This window comes from Syngnathus leptorhynchus, chromosome 3, assembly GCF_054491065.1.
Source record: "Syngnathus leptorhynchus isolate UIUO chromosome 3, UIUO_Slep, whole genome shotgun sequence".
NCBI lineage: Eukaryota > Metazoa > Chordata > Actinopteri > Syngnathiformes > Syngnathidae > Syngnathus > Syngnathus leptorhynchus.
Genome location: NC_141197.1, coordinates 21,182,505 through 21,206,074, shown reverse-complemented (window position 1 = coordinate 21,206,074; position 23,570 = coordinate 21,182,505). Strand labels below are relative to the sequence as shown.

The following is a 23,570-nucleotide window of genomic DNA, read 5'->3' as shown; positions in this document are numbered from 1 at the left end:
ACCAGGCTGCCAGGAGGTTGATGTCAAATCAAACACACACGATTCCTGTCGCTCTGGCTTTCTTGTCCATTTATTGTGACGTGTCGACACTACAATAGAAACATTACAGGACGCAGTGGAGTTTTTTCAATGTTTGTAAACCCTGGCTCTTGGGCGATTAGGCTTTGTTTACGACCGGCGCTAACGGAGAAAGCTCGGGCTGCGAGGCAAAGGTCTGGATTCTACAAATTGCGCGGGATTTCTAAGCGTTATCTAGCAAGAAGCCGCTCGACATATCTGTAGAAAATGGTGACGAGTCGGAGGCCTTTTACTTGGCGTCTTCCCCAACTCCTATCTCTGCTCCGTCCACTTGCTGCTGGTCTTTGGCTATCGCCGCCTCCACCGCGAGAAGCTCATCCCCTTCCGTCGCCGATGTCATGGTGAGGGCCGGGGGGCAAGGAGAGGCCAGAGCCTGCAAAACAACAGTCCAAAAGCTTCTTCCGTGGACTTCTAGCCCGTGAGCTCCCCGTAGGCCACCGGCTGTCCCAATGACTTTGACGGCTCACGTTTTTCTTTGTCTTGCAAATGTCACCTTTGTTTGTTTGAAGGATCCCGTTACGATGACGGGAGTGGAGGATGGATGCGTTTGGAATCATTGACTCGCGCCCGACTGACTGAGATTATGGGCGCAATGGTTGCTTAAGTCAAGAGCCCGCTGTTGAAGGATGAGAGTGGGGGATGCGCCCGCCCCATGCCTTTGGAATCATTCACAGGTTCCCTTCTGCCTAACCATCCGTCCCAAACCGCAGAGCAAAAACTCGCACCAAATCTCACCTGAGGCTGGCCGGAGCGCTTCTTGAGTTTGCCGAAGGTTCCCGCCATTCCCGCCTGTGCCGTCACCTGCATGGCCGCCTTGAACATTTTGGGCGTGTCCGGTGGGACCGGGATGACCTGGGCGGCCTCTTTGCCGCCTCCCTTTTCTTCCGGCTTCTTGTCCTTAGTCAGCATGGTCCTGAAGGGTAACACGGAACGTACGTGACGGACCTTTCGGCCAGGACGACGCCAAAGACCCCGGAGGTTCGGCTTGCTTACTTGGCCTTCTTGCGGAGAAGTTTCTGGGACTCTGGATAGTGAACCAGGATTTCCGCCAGATCCTTCTTGTCCAGGATGAACAGGTTGGCGAATCCGTGTGCCTTCACGTTGGCAGTGCGACGGTTTCCTCCGCCCCCGGCCAACAAACTGACCAATGACAAAGTTGGCAGGGCCACGTCCTGGACTTTTCATCTGTCTCGACGTCCTGTCCGCATCCACGTCTATTTGCCATCTATCTATGTCTACTTCGCACGATCTCTGTTTTTAAACGTCTCCTCCGCTCTTGGCTCCTCGATCTCGTTGTCAAGCCCGGCCGCCGCCGCCTTTTTCCGGAGCGTGTTAAATGTGCGTCGAGGTGCAACCGTAGAGAATCGACAAAGTGGCACAGATTGTCTACAATCGAGGAACTCAACCGATATTTGCTTTGAGGAAGTCTTTTAGCCGTCAACGGAGCAGGAGCAAAAAATGAGTTTCTCTCCTCACATACATATTGACATATGTTGACTGACCTGATCTCGCCAAACACTGAACCTGCCCTGATGGTGACAAAAACTGTCTGAAGGTCTGGACCACCCACCACTTGGACCTCTCCCTGCTTGATGATGTACATTTCCCTGCCGATCTCACCCTGCATCACACACGCACACAAATGCGCACACACAAACACGTTAAACGTACTCAAACACACTTTGATAAGCACCGGTGGACACAGACCTTCTTACACACAAAGTCTCCAGGCAGGTAGACAACAGATTTGAGTCTTGTCAGCATGTCAAACACCATTTGACGATCACAACCCTAACACACATGGGGGCAATTGATCAAGGCTTGCTGTCTCCAAGAGTGTGTGTGTGTGTGTGTGTGTGTGTGTGTGTGTGTGTGTGTGTGTGTGTGTGTGTGTGTGTGTGTGTGTGTGTGTGTGCGTGTGCGTGTGCGCATGTCTGTAATGTTGGGAGCCCCTGACCTGGAAGAGCGCCACCTTGCTAACGATGGAGTAGTTGACATCCACAGCCATGTCTAGTCTCATCTTGGCAGGAAGCTGCAGCAGCAACTCTTGCTCGTCTAGTCAAGTCAAGTTGATTTGTATAGCTTTAAATCCCAAGCAGTCTCAAAGGGCTTCACATAGACAAACAATTGACAATTATTCTCAAAGCATCCCCTGATCTCGAGCTCCCAAAAGGGCAAGGAAAAAACTCCAAAAACCCCTACCAGGGGAAAAATGATAAAACCTTGAGAAGGGACCACAGCGCAATGTACTAGCGCTAATGTGACGCGCCGGTGGCGGTGAGTTACCCAGCATGCCTTGGCTCTTCCACGTGTAGTCGTACCAGGTCTTGATCCGGTTACGGACGGCCTTGGGAATGTCATACGAGTTCATGTATTTGGCGGTGCCGTCCACGCAGGCCCGGTAGTAGTTCTCGCCAGCCGTGGCCGCCCCCACCACGTCCCTCATCTGAAAGATACGGTCAGGCTCGGGTCCGGGGCCTTCGTTATCCTCGGCTACGACCCACCTGTCCAATCATGATGGAGAAAGCGAAGACGCCCACAAAATAGTTGATGAGCTGGAAGCAGATCTCAAAGACGGTGGTTGGGTCGGGAAGACCGCCAATGGTGATCAACGTCTTCACCGCAAAGTAGTAACATCGGATGTAACTGCACACGCAGCAAAGAAAGACAGGCAGGGCAGGGCAGGGCAGGGCAGGGCAGGGCAGGGCAGGGCAGGGCAGGGCAGGGGAGGATTAGGGCAGGATTAGGGCAGGTTAACGGCATTCAGAAGCATCAAATCGAGATCTTAGCAAGAATTTCAACAACAACAAATGCTAACAGGCTACGTTTTAACAGCGCATGTAACGCAACTGGAACGGGAGGTCAAGCTACATGCTACTAGGTTTTCTGTAAACGGCGGACACGCGGGGGGATGTCAAGCTACATACACGCTACATGATAGGCTACATGCTATCAGTAGATGTAACTGGACGCACAGGAAGGTAAAGCTACTCGCTAACAGTCAACACTAGCCGGTTCACGTCCTTACGCGTTGCCTTTTCCGTCGTAAACCCACTTGGTGGAACCTAAGCCTTGGTAGTCAGAGCCCCAGTAGAACAGGCACGCGTTGATGTGCAGAGAGTACAGTAGGTAGGTGGAGGTCCGGATCACCCTGACACAATCCCCACGTCAGTCCCTCGCACCAGACACCAAAAGCTACCGAGCTTACCTGTAGATGTAGGCCTTCTTCATCACCGCTTCCATTCTGTCGTTAAACTCGAAGAAAACATGGTACTGAGAGAGAGAGAGAGAGAGAGAGACACTTCACTTGAGCCACGTCAATCTCCAGTCACACACCAAAAGCTCAGAAACAGAACGAAAACCTTGAGCAGGCGAGGGAATCTTAGCAGAGACGTGACTCCTGTCCAGTAGTAGAAGATTTCCATGGGAAACAGACTGATAACGTCCATCTGCGGGCGGAGGAGCTCAAACCGGTAAGCGTAGACTGGCCGAGCCTGTTTCTCAAGGTGTACTTGACTGGTTCCAAAGCGGTTCTAGCGCGTCCCTCTCGGGTCGCTTCACGCCTGGCTTTAGATGGGTTAGTGCGCCTCGCTTTATCTCGACTTTTTCTCCAGATGTGTCCGAGACTGATTCCCTATCTGATCCCTCATATTCCTGTCTCCCCTTGCGTCTAGATTGATACTAAAGTGGTTCCAGGTCAGCCCTAGAATTCCTCGAGTTGTACTTTACTGCTTCCAAAATAGTTGTACATTTGTCCGACATACCTTGAATCTCTCGGTGGTCATGTAGTTTTCTCGCATGGCTTTTTTATCGCACTGAAACAGAATGTCACGGACGCGGTAAGAGGGGGAAGAAGACATGGGTAGAAGACGAGACAAAAAGACAAGTCGACTCGTGTCTTTGATCCCTGACCACAATGTCCCCCCCGCGGACAAACTGTAGGCGGGGCTGGAAGACCAGGATGTCCGCAATGTAAATCAGATCGCAGGTGTAGTCGACCAGGAGCCAAAGGTGGAGGTTCTCCGGGGTCTGGTAGGGAAAGGCCCAGCGGACGGGTATGAGCCAAACGTTCCAGTTCCAGGCCGCGACCACCAAGAACAGCCACAGCACGTAGACCAAATCTGCGGGCCCACACAGCGACACGTCACGGGAGGACTGACTGTGACTGACAAAACATTGTCCGTGCCAGAAGGGAAACACAACTGCAGACTGAGGTCACGGTGTCGTCGCTCTTGAATGCCTCTAGGCTTCTGCTAGACAGGTTCTAAAACCATTTGCTCCAGAGTGGAGTTGTCAATGGAAGAGATCTATCAATAGAATGTGTCTATTTTGTCTCATTCGCCTTGTTTTGGGGTGGGTTCTGACCTGCTGGCAAAATCTCTCTGGATACAAACCGGTAAACGGGTCAATGCTGGAGGGGAACCGGAACTCCGCCAGGGCTCGGAGCCATTTGGGCATTGAGAGTTTGGGAATTTGAAGTGGATGTCCCAGAAGGTCGAGGCGTAACACAGCTTCTTCTTCCTTTCCACTGATGGGGGCTTCCATCTCGTCTTCTCCAGGTGGGGGTGAGGGCGGGGGGGGCGGAGCTTTGCTGGGAGCTGCGGTCACATGACAATAGTCCCTCGTCCGTTTTGCATTACAATAGCGGCTATCGGCAGCCGAGATGGACGCTGTCTTCGGGGTCGACGTTCATTCACACTTACAGGCGCTGGGACTTTCCTGCTCCGAATCATCCGGATCCACCAGACGGTCTTTGTGGCGTTCCGTCCGACCTTTGAAGAGCCGTACCAGCTGGCAGAGGCGGTCCTGGACCACGACGCTTCCGACGCTGGCCGCGGATGCCGGACGGACGCTGGTAAACGACACGCGCCGGCGACGTGAAGATGGCAAAGAGAGCGGGGGCTGGCTCGCGTAAGGACTCTGCTCGCTCACTCTGCGGTCAACAAGTCCCCTCGACAGGTCTCAGACTCGGGTCCTACCCTCAGCGACTCGTCGCCGTCCTCCTGATCCGATGAGAGCTCTGCGGTCCCGCTGGGGAGAGACCACGACAAAGAGTGATACGGCGCTCGGCTTTTACACACGGTGAAAATTGTTCTTCAAAAGCTGATCGTTGTGTCGTAATGGAATGAAAAAGTCCAGCTTTTGCTCAAGCCCTCTCAATTTATCATTTCACGCGTATGAACACGCAGAAGTGCTCCTCAATTTGGGGTGTTTTTTAGCAAAAATATAAAAACGTGTCGTGGAGGAATCAGGATCTCCATCAGATGACTATCATCGCGGGCAGGCTCGGTGCGATAGGCCAGCTTTCACCTCTCTCTCACTTTTCTTTTGAAACAAAGGGCAGCGGGCTTTCTTTGGGCGCCATTGAGCGTCACCTGAGAGCGGGCTCGGGGGCGCAGCTCGGTGGCGGCGTAACAATCTCGGGGATTTCCGTTTCCAGTCGCAGACCTGCTGAACAGCAATCGACAGCCGCTTCGGGTCTCCGGGGTGACTCTACCCGGTCGTCTGGCCGCCCGGCCGAACCCGCGGAAAGGGTGCCCGTGACTTCCCGTGAGCCGACCGAGCGCCTGTCGAGAATTCCATGACACACGAGGAGAACTTGCCTGGGGTTGGCAACTTGGCGTTGGCCGGAAGCTGCTCAGGCGGGACGGCAACTCACCCGGGCCGATCCTCGTTTTGCTCCTCCGGGATGTTTGGAAGTCTGTTGACCGTGAACAACAAATGAGAAGATGCTCGCGCGAGCGAGGTTCCGTGCTACATTGTGCAAAGAGGCCACTCACTGACGGATGCGCAAGGCGGCCGAGTGTTCCGCCTCCAGCCGTCGCACGGCTTCCAGCGCCGCCTTCCTGGCCACGTCCTCGGCCACGCGGGCGGCCTCCAGACGCCGCCGCCGCAGGCTGCTTGGACACGAGCGCACATTTCACGGCGCGGGACCTCCGATGGGAGCAGACAGACAGAAGCGCCGGGATGAAGGACCGACCGTTCCTCCACGGGAGCCGGAACCGCCTGGCCGGCATCCGTCTCGACGTTCTCCTCGGGCGGAGTCGGGCCCTCGTCTTCAAACTGCAACCGAGCACGCAGAGTGTGACCAGATGGCAAGGCGGGGCAGGGCAGGGCAGGGCAGGGCTGGGCTGGGCTGGGCTGGGCAGGGCTGGGCTGGGCAGGGCAGGGCAGGGCAGGCCTGCTTTTCACCTGACAGCGAGGCGGTAGGAACGCTTCTCAGTCGGTATCGCGAGAGGAAAAGGCCTCTTTTCTTTTTTTTTTTTTTTTTTTTCTTCTGTCACTCTCTCTTGACAGTTGTCGGTGGTGAAATCCTTCGAACGGTGCCGACGCACGGGTGACCCCAAAATCAATTTGAAGACCGCACGCGTATAAAGCGAGGCACACTCGATGTTGCCATCGTCGCTACCGGATGGAAGATGGCCAGCCCACCTGGTTGTCCCGCTTCTCCTCATCGGCGTCTTTTGCTGATGGCTGGACATCCAAAGGTTGCAGCTGGCTCTTCTTCACAACCGCTAAAAGTCACAAAGTGTGAGGGGCATGTGAGAGGCTAACTGCTAAAGCGCGCGCGGGTGCTAAAGCAAGCGCGACTGCTAAAGAGCGTGCGACTGCTATAAAGCGCGCGACTGTTATAAAGCGTGCGACTGCTAGCTAAAGCAGGCGCATCCGCTAGCTGCACCTTGATACGTCAATACATTCGGCCGGCTCGCTAAAGACTGGACGGCGAGCGGCTCGCCGTAAGCGCTTTGACGGTTATCTGCTTATTTGCATCATGGAGCTACAAGCCACTAGCGGACGCGTGATTGTCAAAGACTCAAACACCAGCTTCACGTTCCACTTACAATCTCGAACGTCACCGTCGGCTTCCTGCGTGAGGCAAAAGGACTTGTTTTATGGCGAGTGGCAAATGCAGTGGCAAAATTCAGGCAATCGCCATTTGGTTTGGACTCCGCTCGCATCTCCTACACATCCCCAAAAAAACGCCGAAACATTGGTTGAGTGAAAAGGATTGAAGTCATACTTTGGCCTTAGTAAAGAATTCATTTAGTGCCACTTGATTTTTTGAATTGACGTTTCTTCAAGTGTAGTCGACCCATTTCAAGCTCCCGCCTTCCCAAACAACTGTGAGCGTGTCAATGGCGTGAGGAAATCCAACAAGTTGCAGGTCAAATGGCTTCAATTCAGAGTCACTCAGCCACTGGCCGAACGCTGGAATGCCTGCTCACCTGTTGGCGCGCGGGGCGGGGCAAGGTGCGCTCCAGGCTGCCGACGATCCATCCCATAATACTGCAAAGGGGAGAGGTGGAGGAAGCGCCTCAGAGGCCTCGCCGCGGGCGTCTGCGCGAGAGACTCACCCAGCCGGGATGGCGTCCCCACGCGTGGACTCCGCCGGAAGGCGCGCGACTGAGCAAAAGGGACAAAGGCCTTTCTGTAGCTGCGCGCTACAAAGGAGGCGGCGAGGCGGAGTCTGTCACCTGCCGCCGAAGCGTCCGGGAAGACGTCCGAGGGCAGAGCGGGGCGGGCGCCGAGGCCCCGCGCGACGCCCGCCTGCTCCACGTTGGGAGGGAAGGCCTGGCTCCGGCGAGACGAGGCCACTTCCTGTTTGGACTCATCCCGGGTGCTGCTGAGCTGCTGGCGAAAAGAATCAATGGAGCGAGAAACGGCACCGAGCCTGCCCGCTCGGTGCCTTCCTCGGAGTGGGAGTTTCTGACCGGTTCCTGGAGTCGGTTGCTCTCGGGGGGACGGGGAACCAGTTGGAGCAGCCAGCTCGTCATCTTCCACTTGTTCACTGTGAAAGGCCGACATGGACACGGTTCTTTTCTTTCCGCGTGTGCTAATGAAGGAGCGGGCGAGCGAGCGCGCGCGCGAGTGAGCCAGCCAGCCAGCCCAAAGCTTTGTTTTGTTCCTATGCTTCTTTTGGTCTCTTTGCTTTCCATGTGCACACGTTTGGTTGTGGAATGCTTGCGCTGCAGTCTGGTCTCATCCAATTAGCGGCAGGCGCCTTCATCTTCATCCTCTTTGCGCCGTCAAAACGCTGGCTTTGGCACGTCAGCGTTTTGAGAGCACCGGGTGACCTTCCGCGCAGCTACTTTTGGCCAATGTGGCGCGCTCGCTTCCCCGCTCGCCTTCGACTTCTTCTTTCTTTTCAAAGCGAGGACAGGTGGACGCAAACAACGGAGGCCCCTTCAAAGCGAGAAAAGGATGAGCGAAAGGATGATGAACCCCCCCCCCACCTCAGGTGGACATTTGTGTTCAGGTTCAGAAAGAAGCCAAGGAAAGCGCTTTCCACAGCATGATGCTTTCAGGCAATCACCATTTGGTTTGGACCCGCAAATAAAAGCTAACTTTGGTCTCATGTGTCATTGGATGCCTGTTGGAGACGTTTCCCTCTCTCCTTCCTCGACACCAATGCGCTGTCTCAACTTTCGATATCTGTCTGCTCTTCTGCGGAGCAGGCGCGCTTCGCGTTCGGCACCCGGAAAGGAATCAAGATTTCTCCCGACCTGACTGATTGAGCGGTCCTCCACTCGCATCTCCTTCACACCGGCGGGACCGGAACCGGGAACCAGAAGCAGAGCGCTGACGGCGGCGTGATTGCGAGGCGATGACGAGTAGCGGGCTCGAGCTCAGGTTCGGGATAAGTGAGCGTGCGTGCATGAGGATTTAAGAGGCGGCGTGGGAGCAGATTACGGCTGGACAATTGGGGGGGGGAGGGGGCGTGCACGCGCGCGTACGCATCCAATGGGATCACAACTCGTGTCTTCTTTTTGGTCCACCACAAGAAATGGTGGCTGTTTTCTTTTGGTGTCTAGTGGTTCTTCTTTTTTCTCAGTCTTGAAAAAAAAAAAATTACAATTGCAATTCACCCATATGCGGCAACAAACGAAGATGGCGTCGTTAAAGAAGGAGACGCCTCTGACGGCCACAGAGAGGACACGCTAATCATTAGCCACGGCCTCAATGGGCAGGGAGCGGAAAGAATTTTTACCACGGTTTTGTTGACACAGGTGCGTGTCGCCACGGCAACGGGACACGCCTGGCCCAGCGGGGGGGGGCGCCGTCCGCCCCGCCCCGCACCGCCTCGGCCCGGCCCGGCCTCCGCTCGGGCGTGGGCGTGACTGCGTGCGGCGCATTAAATGAGCAAGAGCTCATCTTTCCTGCCAGTGCGTGCGTGCTGGCTGCGGGCAGGCGTGAAGGTAAGAAGAAGCGCAACACACCCATGGATTGGATTGCATTGATGTCAAAGACATTTGCTTTGACGCGCTTTTTTGGGCCAGTCCGGATCCCGGCCGGCGACTGCGCTGCCTTCATTTGCCAGATCAGAAAAAGATTCTCCAGAACACAGCACAGGTCTGCGCTCCAAAGGGACTGGCGTTGCGTTTTGGGCCCACTTGCTTGGTTTCGATGTCGAGCAACTAGACTGGCTTTTCTTTTTTAATCGTTCTCTTTCGGCTCCTCGTGAATGCTTTCATGCTCGTGGGTTTGGGGGATTCTTTTTTTCTTCTCTGCTCGAGGTGAACGGGAAATGGCGGTCAAAAGTCAGCACGTGTCCATTTTATTGCGGGTCCTATCGCCCGCCGCCCCGCCCCGCCCAAACAAACACGCCCAAGTGCATAGTGCAGAGGGCTCACCGTGGCTCTGCTGGATGTAGACGGGGGGCTCGAGCAAATTGGCCCGTGGCCCCGGTCGGGGGTGGCACCTTTTCATTCGGGGTCGCCTCCCGCCCGTCCCCGACCGACGCCCCGGATCCCCGCAAACGGAATCCTCGAGCGGTCTCCGACTCCCTCGTCCGTTTGCAGGTCAGAGGAATCGCCATGGCGCTGGTGTCCGAATTCCTGGGTCAGCTGACGTTGTCCTACGGCGAGGTGAGTCCGAGCGCCGAGGAAGCGCCGAGCCGGAAGTCGGCTCAAAGGTGCGGTGTGTCCCACGCAGGAGGCGGAGCCTACTTTCCCCACCGTGGTCGCCTACCGGGACTTTGATCCCATCAGTGACGCCGCACGACTGGACGCCGCCCTCCGGACCAAAGGTCGGCAATAGTACGAACGTGATCGATAGCGATTGGATTGGAATGACGACAGACCGGCCCAATGTACAAGGCGGCTCGCTGTAGATTGCTGTGGTTTGGCGTTTGCACATTCAGGGGTGGACGAGCAAAGCGTCATCGACATTCTGACGCGAAGGTCGTACGAGCAGCGGCGCGACATCGCCTTTGAGTACGAGCGCCTCGCCAAGAAGGTGGGAGGCCGCCGCCACTGCCGGCGCCGGCACCTTTGGGGCCTCGGCCGCATGATGCGCTCACTTGCGTTTCAGGACCTGCAGACGGCCCTGAAGGGGGCGCTGTCGGGATCGTTAGAGGCGCTGATGCTGGGCCTGATGAAGAGCCCTGCCCAGTACGACGCCCTGGAGCTCAAAGCTGCCATGAAGGTGCGTCGGGCGCCAACGCGGACGGGAACCGGGACGGCCGTGACGACCATTACGACAACAAAGACGATGACGTCCGACGCCGGCGACAATTAGAAAAACGCCGGTGTGGCGGGCGGCGATGACTTTAAGGGCAACGACCGCGACAAAAACCACCACAACTAGACTGGCAGACAACATGCCTGAGAAGTAACGGAGGGCTGTCGTTTCGCTTTTTTTTTTCCTTTCCCGCCTCAGGGTCTGGGAACGGACGAAGAGACGCTCATCGAGATCGTCTGCTCCCGAAACGAGCGAGAACTGTCCGACATCCAAAAAGTGTACCGCGAAGGTCCGACCGGCGTGAGTGACGTGGCAGATTCAAGAGAAATAAAACCTCTTCCGTCGGTCCCTCCCTCAGTGTTTAAGAAAGAGCTGGAGAAAGACATCGCGGGGGACACGTCTGGAGATGTGGCCAAGCTGCTGCTGGCTCTCGTTCAGGCCGGTCTCAAATTCACGCCGCTTGAGGCCCACTCGCGCACACGCGCCTGCGACTCAGCCGCTCTTTTGTTGCCACCTTCAGACCAAACGAGAGCCGGCTTCCAACGTCGTCGACTACCAGAAGATCGATGACGACGCCAAGGTTGGCTCGCTCGCTCGCCTCGATGGTCAAATCCGTCCGTAAGTCATTGAGTTGTGGCCACGCCCCCTTTGTGACGTCAGAACCTCTACGACGCCGGCATGAACCGCAAAGGGACCGACGTGGCTGTGTGGATTTCCATTCTGACGCAGAGGAGCGCCTCCCACCTGCAGAGAGGTGCGCTGCGCTCGCCGGCTCCCGTCTTTGACGTGGTCACCCACCGCTCGCTCATGACATCGCGCTACATATGCGCGCACGCTAGTTTTCGAGCGCTACAAGAGCTACAGTCCGTACGACATGAAGGAAAGCATCCGCAAGGAAGTCAAAGGGGACCTGGAGAAATCTTTCCTGGCCCTGGGTACGTTGTCTCCTCCCTCCTTGACTCTCACGCCACCTTTACACTCGCGTGTGTGTGTGTGTGTGTGTGTGCGTGCGCACACAGTGGCGTGTTTGGAGAACAAGCAGATGTACTTTGCCGACAGACTGGACGAGGCTATGAAGGTACCGGCGTGGCCGTGCGTGCGGCTGCATGTAAGCGACCTCTGGCTGACCTCTGTGTGCCTTTCAGGGCAAAGGCGCCAAGGAGAAGGTTTTGACTCGCATCCTGGTGTCTCGATGCCAAGTGGACTTGATGAAGATCAGAAGCCAGTTCAAGAAGCGACACGGCCGCACGCTCTACCGCGCCATCAGCGTGAGCACTTTTACGTCAATGATCCCAAGCGCCCGCCTGTCGCGAGCTTTTTGATGGAGGCCGCAGCATTCGCGGCGTGCGCGTGGCTCCGCTCGCAATTTGTTCGGCGGCACAGCTGGCCGGCTTAAAGCGGCACCTGAGCCACAAGTTAGACATAAGTTGCAAAATTGCGGGCCCGCGCCGACGGCTCAAAGAAACCTCCTGCCGGGCTTCCTCCGCGTCACCGCCGCCTCGCTCGCTCTCTTTTTGTTTCAGGAGCACACTAAAGGTGATTACCAGAAGGCTTTGCTCAGCTTGTGCGGAGGAGATGACTGAGCCCATTCAACGTCTGCGCGTGTGCTGGATGACGGCGGGAGACACACACAAAGCAAAAGTGCGCCGCACGTGTTGGTCAGACATTAAAAGATGGATGCAAAGCGTCTGGCTCCTGTTTGTCACTTCCACGGCAGGCCCACCAGAGGGCAGCACCAGCGACATTTTGCTTCTCTGAAGCCAGAACAACAATCCACATCCTATTGTGACAAAGTCCATGTGCGAGAAAGGACAAAGCGGCGAGCCGAGCCCAGCGCGTCTTTGCTCTTCATTACGTCTTGTGGATGCCGCCGTCACAGCCACTTGGCTTTTAGGATGGCCGCCGCTTCCTCACCAATCACACACGCTAATGTATCTCCTGACACACACACACACGGCAATGCTTTTCCAAAGTCAAAGTGCTGACGGGCGCTTTAATGAAGCCACTGACAGCCAATTGACTTTGTGGACTAACGAATGGCTCGCTTGTGCTTTGTCAAAACAACAAACAAACAAACAAACAGGTCTGGAGGTCGGCCTACTCGGCTGCAAAAGAGGCCACAGGCAACTGCTTCTTGTCCAAACAACTTGACCAAAATGCCAGCGAGTGCTCATCAAAAAAGACAGAGCGAGAGAGAAAAATGTGATGCCTTTATAAGATGACTATTTTCAACAAAACGGCAGTTGCCATCGCATGCAATTTCATGCACAAGAGGACAAACTCTTTCCGGCATCCTCTGGGACTTTCAATTGATGTCAAGCAGCTCCCCGCACGTTTGAAAGTTGACAAGGTTCGCAAGGAAGCGGCACGCATCAAGCACCTTGGTGCGTGCGACAAGCTTGCAAACACGCCAGCTAGAGTTTGAGGGAAAAGAGGCAGGCAGACGAGCGCGACAAACTGTGTAGAACCGGCCCTCCCCACGCCAGTCATTTGGCGGGCGGCGCCGGCAGGCACGGCGGCAGCAGGACCGGAGGCAGCCAAGCCGGCGCGGCTTTGACGGCCAGCGGGACGTCGGGAAGCCGTCGGCCTCCGAGCCCGCGGATCCAGGGCGGAGGGAGAAAGTCCTCCGGGCCGGTCGCTGCCGGCCGCGCGGCCACATCGCCCACGAGGCTCTCGATGGCAAAAGGGTGCTTGAAGGGTGGGCGCGGCGGCAGTGGTGGTGGCGGCGGCGGCGGCAGTAGCGGCAGCGAGCAGGGGTGCCGGAGCGAGCGGAGCAGCGGCTGCCCCCTGGCCAGGGGCTGCGCGGCCTTGAACCTCTGGCGGCGTCTGAGGAAAGTCCCGTTGCGGAACATGTCCCCGCAAAGGGGGTGCAGGGCCCACATGGCGCCCTTGCCCGGCCGCTCGGGCCCGCGCGGCATCTTAACGAAGCAGTCGTTGAAGGACAAGTTGTGGCGCACAGAGTTCTGCCAGCGTCGGGCGTTGTGACGGTAGAAGGGGAAGTTGTCGGAGATGAAGCGGTAGATGGCGCTCAGGGGGAGCATCTTGTCCGGGCTGCTCCGGATGGCCATGGCCGTCAGGCTGACGTACGAGTACGGCGGCTTGCCCGAGGCGTCGCGTGAGGGACGGGGGGGCATGATGGTCCGAGGGAAGGGGCGACGGACGGTGAGGATGCGGGGCCGCCCGGCTGACCTGGGGAGTGTGAAGAGTGTGGCGAGGCTGTCGCACACACGGGTTGTGAAGTTGGGGAGGCGGCACCGCGCTGGGAGGGAGGGAGGGAGAGCGGGCGGGCGGGCGGGCGGGCGGGCAGGTGGCAGCCAGGCGGGTCATCTCATTGGCTGCTTCTTCTTATCCACACCATCTTGCCACAAAAGAGACAGGCCTTCAGGACTCCAAAAGACACTCGCCCCGCTTGCCATTGCAGTTCTCTCCTGTGTCATTTCTGGAATCGCGGCGGGTCGTTTCTGTACGTTAGCTCCTCTCGACATACGAGGCCGTCCTCGTCGTCACTGGCGAAAGCCTCGCTACGGATTCGACACGTCAGGGTGGCCGGCCAGGTCCACTTGAACTCAAATGATGGGAGGAATGAGGAAAAAGGCAAGATTTGACCATCCAATGCTTTGGGATGTGGGCTGAGCTGAGCCGAGCCTTTTTCTTCTCACATCGCTTCTGCCAGATAAACGGCGTCGTGGCTCAGCCACACGGCCGAGTGCACAAATGGGAATGAATGAACAGGGCGCTAACGACGGGCGGCTAACGAGCGGAACGACCTCCGGCGTCGAGCCAAAGGAACGCGCTCGCTCGTTCGCTCGCTCGCTCGCGCTCCGACCGCTCGGCCCACGGGGCTGGACCTTAGCTTGCCTGGCTGCGGGCCTGCCTGCCTGCTAAACGTTCCCAAGTCTGGGCCGATTTGCATCCGGCACGGCCTTGACCCGAATTGGGTCCGAAGCCCCTTTTGGAGGTCTTCCCCCCCCCCCAGGTGGAAGACTGTCCAAATGTAAATGGGCCCGAGGAGGAGGAGGAGGAAGAGAAGCAGAAGCCCAGATAGCCGTTTTCCTTGGACAGTGATGAGGGCGCGCCGCAGCGCCGCCTGCTGGCGACAGGGAGCTTGACCACTCGGTCCGTAACACTGATCGGTTTGTGGAAGCCATTTTAGGTGTGTTTCTCTTTGTTGTATTGCGCTGCATTGGCTTCTGTTGACAACTCAGCAACAACGACGAGAATCCTTGCTTGAAATTGGGCCGGCACTCGGAATTAGAAAGAACAAAAACAACAAGAAGGAAAAAAGAGGCGCGAGTCCAAGCCCCGGCCCGAGACGGCGAGTGTGGCCTCCCGCGCCCCCACGCTGTAGGCCTGTTCCCGCGACGTCCAGGAGGTGGCGCCTTCGTCGAAGGAATAAGTGTTGAGTACTCAGCGCACGAGCCGGTCAGCTCGGCGGTTGGTCGATCGCGTGACGTGTGCTTTTTCCCCAGCAGACGCCTTGACGTTCGTTCCAATGAAGAAAACTGGACGTATTCCACAAACGCTCCACACTTCGGAAGTGGATCCCTTTGTAGTCCAAAACTTTGCTGTCTGGCAGGCTGGCTGGCTGGCTGGCTGGCTGGCTGGCTCGCTGTCTGATTTCATTCGTTCGATGCCCCGCCATTTGTATGCGTGCGCGGGCAGGGCGGGGCGGGGCGGGGCTTGGGCGAGACTGGAACCCGGATGCAATTAGTTTCAGCTCACAACGAGCCAGTACCGTCACGTCCGAGCGCATTTGACAGCGGCCAAATGCTGGACGAACACGGCCGCCGCCGTAGTCACTCGCTCGCTTCTTCGCAACACGCTCTCACTTGACTTGGCCTGGGTCTTCCACGAATGGCATCGACAAACATTTGTCCCTTTTTCTAATCACTTTTCCACGAGGCGCACAAGTGACCGCGCGTCCGCCCTCCCGCTCTCTGTCTGTCTGTCTGTCTGTCTGTCTGTCTGTCTGTCGGTCTGTCTCTTTCTTTCTGTCTTTGGACCTGCGCTCTGATTGGCTCGGCTCTTCCTTGGCAATCTTAGATGCAAGCAAATCATGTGTAGATATGCTTATACAATCCAGCCTATACGTGTGTGTGTTTTTTAACGCTACACAATCATCTCCCTCGAGCTAGATATGTAAGTATCTTGCTCATATTAATAACAGTGACAGAAACAATGACTGAAGCGCTTTTAAAACGAACCGATAATTGGATTACGTTCTGTATAATGACGATGACAGACAGTGCCCACCTCGGGTTTTTTTGTGTGTGTGTGTGTGTGTGTGTGTGTGTGTGTGTGTGTTTCTGGACCTGGATTTGACACCTCTGATAAGAACCACGGCATTGTGGCTTACAATGTTTTGAATTTATTTAGACTCCTGTGGGGAGTTAAAAAGTGCCAGCAGATGCCATGAACAGAAGCCACAAGCGTGAGCACGGAACGGCGGCGAGTTGCAGCTTTCCCAACATCGGTCATATCGGTCGCCAGCCACGGCGACGGTACAAGTCGTCCAACGCGGTCACACGTCGGTCACCGGGCCGACGATGGCCGCCGCCTCCTGAGAAGCAGCTGTCGTTTCAGCATTCAGCATTCAGCCGTTACTGCGTGCACGTGTGCCACTCACGGCTCGGCGGGAGGAACCTGAGGAGCCGGAGCTCGGGTCCCGCGGGCGGAAGGAGACGCAGCCGGAGTCGGAGTCGGCCGACCCCGACGGGCAACGGGACGACGAGTCCGAACCTTCAGTGGCTGCCGGGAGAACGTGAGGGACTTTGTCGGGCGTGCCGCGAGAAATCATCACGCCCACTTTGAAATATCCAAACTACAAACTGATTTTTGAATACCTCAATCGCGCAGAAGTGTCCGCACTGGAAAAAAAAGTTCACTAGCATTCTGCAATATGCCGAATTGCCGTAGATGGAATTCCACTCCAAAATCAAAGGAAGCAAAACGAGCTCTCCCTCCCGCCCGTGTGTTTGTCCAACGTACCGACGGAAAGCCGGCTGGCGGCGATGTCGCCCTCCCGCTCGTCTTCGTCGACGCAGGGCGGCGCCGCGTCGCCCCACACGTGCAGGTCGAGGGAGCCCAGCGGGCCGCTCCACGTGAGCTCGGAGGTCAGCGCCGCCGGCCGGAAGGGGGCGCCGCGGTCGGAGGCCGAGACGGCGATGGACGCTCGTGTCCTGGCACCTGCGCGGACAAAAATCTTCTCAAAGCGGATGGATGAACGCGCCTGCAAAGGCTAACTTCTGAACCGCCACAACTGTTGATCGGCGCAGTTCCAGAAAAGACCACAAAGAGCCGTAATGGGAACGGACGGCGTACCTCGCACCCCGCTGACGTGGCGAACGGCTCGGTCGCTGATGGCGGCGGCGCTGGGCCGAATGTCCAAATAAGGCTTGTTGCCCACCCCCATGGACAGCATCTCCTTCAGACGCGCCTCTGCGCACACGGCCGGCCGGACGGCTGACTCACACTGGCGATTGCGCCACAGCCACAGCCACAGCCACACCCACCTTTGTTCATTGCGGCCTGCGCCCAGAGGATTGCGGCCAGCTCACGCGTCCAGGCGTCTTTGACTTGGGCGCAGGCCGCCCGCAGGGTCAGGGTCTGGCTCTTGGACGTCGTCCTCCTTCGGAACCAAATCTCAAAGCAGAGGCCGTCGTCTCCCCTCGACTCGGTCAGGCCCAAGTCTGAAGTCTGACGCGTGGCGGGAAGGGAGATAGACATAAGGAGTCTGACTATATGGCCACGTTCTCGCTGAGGTTCCGCCTAAGCCGGGCGGCCGTCTTTGCCCACCTTGAAGGAGCACTTGTAGTCAAAGACGTCCAGACCGCCATCCACCTTCTTAGCTTTGCTGAGGAGGAGCAGCTGGTCAAAGAGGAAGACCCGTCTGTCGCACTTCTTCCTTCCGCTCCAGACGGTGAAGCGATCCTGGCGCAGCAGCCGGCCCTGCTCCTTCAGGTCCACCTGCGGCGGGGCGGGGCGGGGGATAGCCTTAGGGCTTTTTCAGGCCCGTTAGCAGCGGACACCGAGGGAGGCCAGGCCCGGCCAGGCCCGGCCAGGCCCGGCCCGGCCCGGCCAGACGGATAGACGCACGTCGCAATGTCGGATGGCGTCCATGGCGAGGAGGTCGTTGCCGTGGCGCAGCTGGAACTTGACGCCGGCGGCGGCCATCCGCAGCGCGCTCAGCTCCTCCTCTGGGCCCGGGCCCGCTTCCTCGATGAGGTCATCCAGCAGCAGCGCGTACTTGCTCATGCGCTGAACCGGCTTCAGCAGGTACGAGCACAAGTCCATCTTGTCGCCCAGCTCGCGCTGCTTCCTCTGCGCGCACGCAACGTGTGGAGTGAGCGAGCGAGGTGAGGCCAAAGGTCATACGACGGGGGGCGTGGCTTCACCTCGAAGAAGGCCAGGCCGTGACTGGCCAGCAGAGCGTCGGACTTGGGCTTGTTTTTACTGTACAGGGCGTACAGACTCAACTGCTCCTGCTACACACACGTGTAACGCGTGCGTTAGAATGCAGAGTATGATGTCACACGTGCGCGCGTACCGTGCCGTGCCGTGCCGTGGAATGGCCCACGGACGTTTTGACGTGCGCGTGGTTGAGTTACCGGTGACAGCGGCTTGCCGCGTTACCGTGGACATCGGTTCCACTCGTCCTTGTGTGTGTGTGTATGGTGTGTGTGTGTGTGTCTGTGCTGCCACAACAACAGCCCGGTGACGTCATCCTGGAGCGCGTTAGCCGAGCGACAGGCCCGACCTCGACTCGAATGTGACCGAGACGACAAGCGTCTGAGATCTGGTTGACCTGAACATCAGCTAGATGTGCATGCGTGCGAGCGTGTCCTACGTGTCTCGTGAAGCAGCGCGCGGCTCGCAGAGGATGTTTCCTGCAGGCCTCCAGTTCTTTCAGGAAGAAGCGAGCGTGGAAGTCCAGAATCTTCTCCAGGTTGCCGAAGAGCACCGAGCGTTTCCCGCGCAGCTCCTGCGGGAGGTCGGCGCGCTCCATCTCGGGAAAGTAGTGACGAATGACGTAACGCAGCGAGCGCACGTACTGGCGCTCCGTGGTCACCATTTCCTCCAGGATGTGACGCAACCTCCTGCGCGGACAGAGCCGCACGCTTTCAGTTTGTGGGCCAGCTCTTACCGCCGCCAACTTTATCTATTTCCGCGCTGACCCACATCTGAGAGAACCACGCCAAAAGGCTTTGACAACCTTCACCTGAAATTGAAAACCATTTCCTTGAGTTACAACCCACCTTCCGTCTCTCCGGACTTCCGTCGCCGGACTCTCGGTCCCTGGCGTCCCGGAGCCGCGTCCCGCCCAGGCGGGGCAGAGGGTGCGGTCCACCGCCTCGGTGCTGCTGACCTCCAAACCTCGGATGAACACGCCCGTGTTTCCCCGGCGCGCCGGTGCGGCAAAGGCGGGGCAGTCGAAGCTCTGAGCTTTACCGAGCAGACGTGGGAAGGAGGAGGGGGCGGAGCCGACCGACCATCGGCGGCGGCGGCCCCCGCCGGGGTTGCCGCCAAACAGCCGGCGGAGGAGGGGTGTGCGCCCGGGCCCGACCGAGGGGGGGCCGTCAGCCGCGGGGCTCGGTCCCGCCTCGCCGCGCGGCGCGTCCGTGAAGGAGGGGCTTGAGCGAGAGCTCAACGGCGCCGTCTTCTCGTCGAACGTGGCCGGCGCCTCGCGACACGATCCGCGGGCAAAGCTCAGCTGCTGCCCGCCGCGCACGTCCCGCTGCTTCTGGCAGAGCGCCTCCGGCGACTCCTCGGGCCGGTCCGGACAGGCGATCTGCACCTGGCCCTCCCCCTCCATCCACGAGCTCACCTGCCAGAAAAAAAACCAAAGTGTAAGAGTTGCAGAGGCGAGAGAGCTGAAGTGGGTCCGGCCACCTGTCCAAAGGCGCGGGCGGCGCGGCACAAATCCCGCAGGAGCTGCTGGAGCTGCCGCGTTCTGTGGTTGTTCAAGGCCACCAGGCGGTGGAGCAGCTCGTCCGTCCGCTCGTACAGGCGGGAAACGGCGGCCACGGCCTCCGCGCGGCGCCGCTCCCCTCGCTGCTCCCGTCGCAGCAGCGACAGCCAGACTCCGCCCTCCCGCTGCAGGCGCGCCAATGGGCCATCTCCGAGGACCCCGCGCATCAACTCCCGGTAGATGGCCAGCTGCCGCTCGGCATCCTGGGCGTGGCACACGCGCGCGCGCGCGCGCATATGTTGCATGTCTGTCTTTTTGCGTGTGCGTGACGTGTTTGATTCTCTGGGAACCTGCTGCGTGTCAGGCAGGCGCGTGTCCTCAATCACGTGGATGTTCTTCTGCAGCAGCTTGACCACATCCTCACACAGGGCGCTCAGCTGCTCCACTCTCTGGCAGACACGAATGGGCGTGAGGTCGGGCGGCCAATTGGCCGGCGCTAAGTGGCCGCTCCCGCCCGCTACTCACGGAGCGGAAGGCCGACCGGCTGTCGTGACTCGAGCCCAAGCGGCACGGGAGCTGCCGGACATCCACGTGCTGACAAAGGTCCCGGGGCGAGGTCGACACCTGCGTACGCACAAATCAGGCTCCCGGCAACCCGTCGAGCCACGCGTGCGTCGTCACCTGTGCCGCCGGGTCCGCGCGCAGACGCGAGTCTGAATCTACGTCCGTCAGCAGGCTCGGCTCGGCGTCCGGGTGCTTGTTTTGGCGAGGAGGGTCCTCTGGGCGCTCAAAGCCTTTGGGACGCCTCTCGCCGTGGGCATCTTCTGCCAGCTTTTCCGCGACACCCTCTTTGCGATGACAGTTTTGCGCCCAAAAAGAGTCTTCAAAGGGAAAATCCTCAGCAGGACCACCTTGGCCGACAGCAGGATCGCCGTGGGCGTCAGCAGGACCGCCTTGGTCCACAGCAGGTCCGCTTTGGCCGACAGCAGGTCCGCTTTGGCCGACAGCAGGTCCGCTTTGGCCGACAGCAGGACCGCCTTGGCCGAAAGCAGGACCGCCGTGGGCGTCAGCAGGTCCGCTTTGGCCGACAGCAGGTCCGCTTTGGCCGACAGCAGGTCCGCTTTGGCCGACAGCAGGACCGCCTTGGCCGACAGCAGGACCGCCTTGGCCGAAAGCAGGACCGCCGTGGGCGTCAGCAGGACCGCCTTGGTCCACAGCAGGTCCGCCTTGGTCCACAGCAGGTCCGCTTTGGCCGACAGCAGGTCCGCTTTGGCCGACAGCAGGTCCGCTTAGGCCGACAGCAGGACCGCCTTGGCCGACAGCAGGTCCGCCGCCGTGGGCGTCTGCAGGTCCGCCGCCGTGGGCGTCAGCAGGTCCGCCGCCGTGGGCGTCAGCAGGTCCGCCGCCGTGGGCGTCAGCAGGACCGCCTTGGCCGACAGCAGGTCCGCCGTAGACGTCAGCAGGACCGCCGTGGGCGTCAGCAGGTCCACCTTGGCCGACAGCAGGTCCGCCTTGGCCGACAGCAGGACCGGCGTGGGCGTCAGCAGGTCCCCCGCGGGCGTCAGCGGCACCGCCTTGGCCGTCAGCGGGACCGCCTCGGCCTTCCTCCTGGTGCCCTGGTTCTGAAAGCGAGTCCTGAGAGTCGACTCGTTCCGAGAGCTTTTCAGAACAGGCGTCTGGTGTGTCCGTTGGCTGCGTGTTTTGTTCCCAGCGGGCTCCAGTGGGCGTGTGTGTCAGCATTGGGGGCCGCTGTCCTTTGCTGGGCTGTTTGTGGCCTCCGTCTTCATCTTCCATTTGGATTCCAGGCTCAGCTTTGAAGGCCCCTCCTCCCTCGACGCCCGCTTCTCCCTCATCACGCCCTCCCCGCGTGCCTCCTTTGTGGTCACGTGGTCCTCGGTCTCTCGGCGCGCCGGCGCTCACTTCCTCGTCCCGGCCTTCCTCCTTAAGGTTGTCGTCACCTCGTTCCCGAGACGCTTTGGCTTCTTTTCGGTTCCGGTCTCTTCGTTCCCCCTCGACGTCTCGGTCCCTTCTTTCCTCATCTGGCCTCGGGCAGTCGCGTGCTTCCGTGCCGCGTCCAGCTCGGTTCCGTGTGCCGACGGACCAGGTCAAGGATCCCCTCTGTGGAGAGAGCCTGGGCAGCGCCATGTTTGTGTAACCAGCCAAACTTTCCCGGAGCTTCTCACGCGGGAGCAAAGGCCTGCTCGGTCGTGCTGCCGACAAGACAGAGATGAGGACAAACGTCAGCCGCACTTTGGCAGATGGAACGAGAGCCGAGCTTGAAGGAAGATGCTAGCGGAAACCGCTTTGGGCTTCGCGCGCAGTCCTCCCTCCGCCAACGACGGCAGAAAAAGGCTCGGTCTGCGCGTCGCTATGGAATGGGATCCGGCAAAAAATATCGGGGCGACTGTCGACACGACACGCTTGAGAGCGGGCGACCCGCGCAGCCGCACCAATCCATTGAGCGCAACGCGGCGGCAAACGCTAAAGTTAGCACGGAGAGCGACAGCTGCACGTGAGCCAGTGACTCATCGGCTCCGGCGGCCGCTACCACTCATGCGGAGCCGCTTGCCGCCGTCACGGTCTCGCCACGGTGACGACGCGCAAACCCAGCCATCGGGCCGTCACTCAGGTTTTACCGGTTTGCGTCAATCGTCGGTCCGCAAAAAACCTGTCCCGTCTCCCTTCGAGACTTGACGCCCGTCGTCGTGGAGGGTCCTCTTCTGCTCCGACCTACCGTACGAGGTCCTTTGAAGCGTCAGCTTTCAGGAGCTCCTTTTGAGAGCTGGGCCGCTGCGGGAAATGTGAGACGGGCACGTGGCCGCAAAGTGTCACGTCCGCCCAGCAAAAGCTTGCGTGACCGCAACAAGTCTTCCATTGTGGACGCAATGTTCTCGAAGAAAAGCACGGAGGAGCATGTTGGGTGTGAGAAAGCAGCCAGATACGTGTAGACACACACGCGCACACCTTAAGCAACAAACACAAGCAAAGTCACATGCGCACACAGACAAAAACGTCGACGGAAGCTACTCACAGCCCAACACAGACAAGAGGAATGTGGAGAAGCATGTTGAGCGTTGCTTGGAGGACATCCAAAGAGTGCATTCAAGTCAGTCCCTGTTTTCTTAGCTTGACGCTCTGCTGGCCAGGTATCCGCGGAACACATACACTCAAGCATGGACAAGCAGTCACCTGCACAAGCACGTCCCATGCGCGCGCGCGCGCGCGCGCTCGTGCTGTCGACGATTTCCGGAACATGCCCACAACGTTGTGTGGTCTTCATGGCACAAGTCAAAGTCGGCAAGTTTGAAAAGGGGGGAAGTTCACCTGCGCAGTGTGCATGGCTGAGCCGTGCGTGAGAGAAACGACGACGTCGATCGTCGGCGCAATACACTTACCCTTTAACAGGGCTAACGACGCGGGACGGTCCAGCCGACACACACGCGCGCGCACTCACACACACACACAAGACGCTTGGCAAAAGCTCGCGCACGCTGCGCTTGGCCCCTTTTCTCTCACGCTCACACGCAGGCAGGCAGGCAGACAGGCTGACAGGCAGGCAGGCAGGCAGACAGACAGGCAGGCAGGCAGGCAGACAGGCGGGCGGGCACACCCACTCGCAGGCGGGCACACCCACTCGCGGGCGGGCACACCCACTCGCAGGCACGCACGCTCGCAATACGTCACATTGTTGGGCAAGCGGATGAGTCTTTCAAAAAAGTCGGACTACCCAGGGAGCCCGTTTTCTCAAGGACGGAGCGGCCTTAACCCTAACACGGCGTGTAACCCTAACCCGGCGTGTCCCCCCAACTATGTTCCTTATCCGCATTGCTGAGCTCGACCCGGTCTCGGGTCCTTGCTCTGGGTCAAGTCCCCCCGCCCGAGCCTCACTTTCGGACACACTGACAGACAGACGTCGTCTTGAATCCGTCTTCCACCTTGAAGGAAAATAATTTGCTTGTCCTTTTTAAAAGGGCAAGTGAATCGACGCGGGTTGGACTTGAGCTGATCCGGCTAATCCCGCTTTGTGAAACAGAACCCAGAATGTTAAGAAGGATTTGCTGCAGTTTCGTCCCCGTGCCAGTCTTTGACCGCTAGAGGGCGCCTTTGGACCCGGGCAGATAGT

At 58.7% G+C, this 23,570-nt stretch overlaps 4 protein-coding genes across 6 annotated transcripts; 1 reads left to right on the top strand and 3 right to left on the bottom strand.

Moving 5' to 3' along the window:
• Positions 1-45: 45 nt before the first annotated feature.
• On the bottom strand, positions 46-9,064 carry LOC147059791 (cyclic nucleotide-gated channel beta-3-like). Of its 2 annotated transcripts, XM_085908657.1 has the most exons (27): positions 8,583-9,064; positions 7,791-7,867; positions 7,554-7,707; positions 7,434-7,482; positions 7,305-7,365; positions 6,921-6,945; positions 6,511-6,593; positions 6,059-6,270; positions 5,859-5,975; positions 5,738-5,779; positions 5,454-5,645; positions 5,011-5,109; positions 4,782-4,930; positions 4,473-4,676; positions 3,991-4,199; positions 3,843-3,893; positions 3,441-3,527; positions 3,287-3,351; positions 3,107-3,229; positions 2,583-2,724; positions 2,365-2,524; positions 2,036-2,133; positions 1,786-1,869; positions 1,581-1,699; positions 1,072-1,218; positions 814-991; positions 46-451 (listed from the first exon to the last, which is right to left on the bottom strand). In XM_085908657.1, exons 1-27 carry the CDS (start codon positions 8,734-8,736, stop codon positions 308-310), a joined length of 3,225 nt encoding a protein of 1,074 aa, XP_085764783.1. In that variant the 5' UTR covers positions 8,737-9,064; the 3' UTR covers positions 46-307. The 2 variants fall into 2 exon arrangements, with proteins under 2 accessions (XP_085764783.1, XP_085764785.1); XM_085908659.1 differs by lacking the exon at positions 3,107-3,229 and having other exon boundaries at positions 47-451; positions 8,583-9,061.
• Positions 8,805-12,214, top strand: LOC147059790 (annexin A2-like). 2 transcript variants are annotated; one of them, XM_085908674.1, is made up of 13 exons: positions 8,805-9,275; positions 9,879-9,944; positions 10,012-10,105; positions 10,220-10,314; positions 10,390-10,503; positions 10,738-10,828; positions 10,898-10,977; positions 11,060-11,119; positions 11,200-11,293; positions 11,379-11,474; positions 11,559-11,617; positions 11,685-11,807; positions 12,063-12,214. In XM_085908674.1, exons 1-13 carry the CDS (start codon positions 9,216-9,218, stop codon positions 12,120-12,122), a joined length of 1,092 nt encoding a protein of 363 aa, XP_085764800.1. In that variant the 5' UTR covers positions 8,805-9,215; the 3' UTR covers positions 12,123-12,214. The 2 variants fall into 2 exon arrangements, with proteins under 2 accessions (XP_085764800.1, XP_085764801.1); XM_085908675.1 differs by lacking the exon at positions 8,805-9,275 and adding an exon at positions 9,336-9,429.
• A 117-nt stretch (positions 12,215-12,331) lies between these two features.
• LOC147059789 (forkhead box protein B2-like) lies at positions 12,332-13,788 on the bottom strand. The gene has a single exon (XM_085908431.1). It carries the CDS (start codon positions 13,671-13,673, stop codon positions 13,026-13,028), a length of 648 nt encoding a protein of 215 aa, XP_085764557.1. The 5' UTR covers positions 13,674-13,788; the 3' UTR covers positions 12,332-13,025.
• Positions 13,789-15,879: 2,091 nt separating this feature from the next.
• Positions 15,880-22,939, bottom strand: plekhg4 (pleckstrin homology and RhoGEF domain containing G4). Its single transcript, XM_085907220.1, has 15 exons — positions 22,479-22,939; positions 20,129-21,657; positions 19,973-20,071; positions 19,798-19,896; positions 19,429-19,710; positions 18,795-19,363; positions 18,386-18,635; positions 17,934-18,023; positions 17,635-17,859; positions 17,335-17,505; positions 17,052-17,235; positions 16,861-16,977; positions 16,528-16,725; positions 16,183-16,287; positions 15,880-16,099 (listed from the first exon to the last, which is right to left on the bottom strand). The coding sequence occupies exons 1-15, from the start codon at positions 22,534-22,536 to the stop codon at positions 16,014-16,016; spliced, it is 4,062 nt and encodes a 1,353-aa protein (XP_085763346.1). The 5' UTR covers positions 22,537-22,939; the 3' UTR covers positions 15,880-16,013.
• Between the last annotated feature and the right edge of the window lie 631 nt (positions 22,940-23,570).

Bases quoted from the DNA above. Each gene is read 5' to 3' on its own strand.
- LOC147059791 (XM_085908657.1), bottom strand. From the start codon at position 8,736: ATGCACGCACGCTCACTTATCCCGAACCTGAGCTCGAGCCCGCTACTC. The intron at 5,780-5,858 runs GTGAGTGGCCTC...CACGGTCAACAG, and splicing joins GCCGCCTTGCGCATCCGTCA to ACTTCCAAACATCCCGGAGG. The intron at 4,200-4,472 runs GTTTGTATCCAG...GTGGGCCCGCAG, and splicing joins CAGCATTGACCCGTTTACCG to ATTTGGTCTACGTGCTGTGG.
- LOC147059790 (XM_085908674.1), top strand. From the start codon at position 9,216: ATGAGCAAGAGCTCATCTTTCCTGCCAGTGCGTGCGTGCTGGCTGCGG. The intron at 9,945-10,011 runs GTGAGTCCGAGC...TGTCCCACGCAG, and splicing joins TGACGTTGTCCTACGGCGAG to GAGGCGGAGCCTACTTTCCC. The intron at 11,475-11,558 runs GTACGTTGTCTC...GTGCGCACACAG, and splicing joins GAAATCTTTCCTGGCCCTGG to TGGCGTGTTTGGAGAACAAG.
- LOC147059789 (XM_085908431.1), bottom strand. From the start codon at position 13,673: ATGCCCCCCCGTCCCTCACGCGACGCCTCGGGCAAGCCGCCGTACTCG.
- plekhg4 (XM_085907220.1), bottom strand. From the start codon at position 22,536: ATGTCCTCCAAGCAACGCTCAACATGCTTCTCCACATTCCTCTTGTCT. The intron at 18,636-18,794 runs GTGGGTTGTAAC...CTGTCCGCGCAG, and splicing joins GAAGTCCGGAGAGACGGAAG to GAGGTTGCGTCACATCCTGG. The intron at 17,506-17,634 runs GTGCGTCTATCC...GCCCCGCCGCAG, and splicing joins ACGCCATCCGACATTGCGAC to GTGGACCTGAAGGAGCAGGG.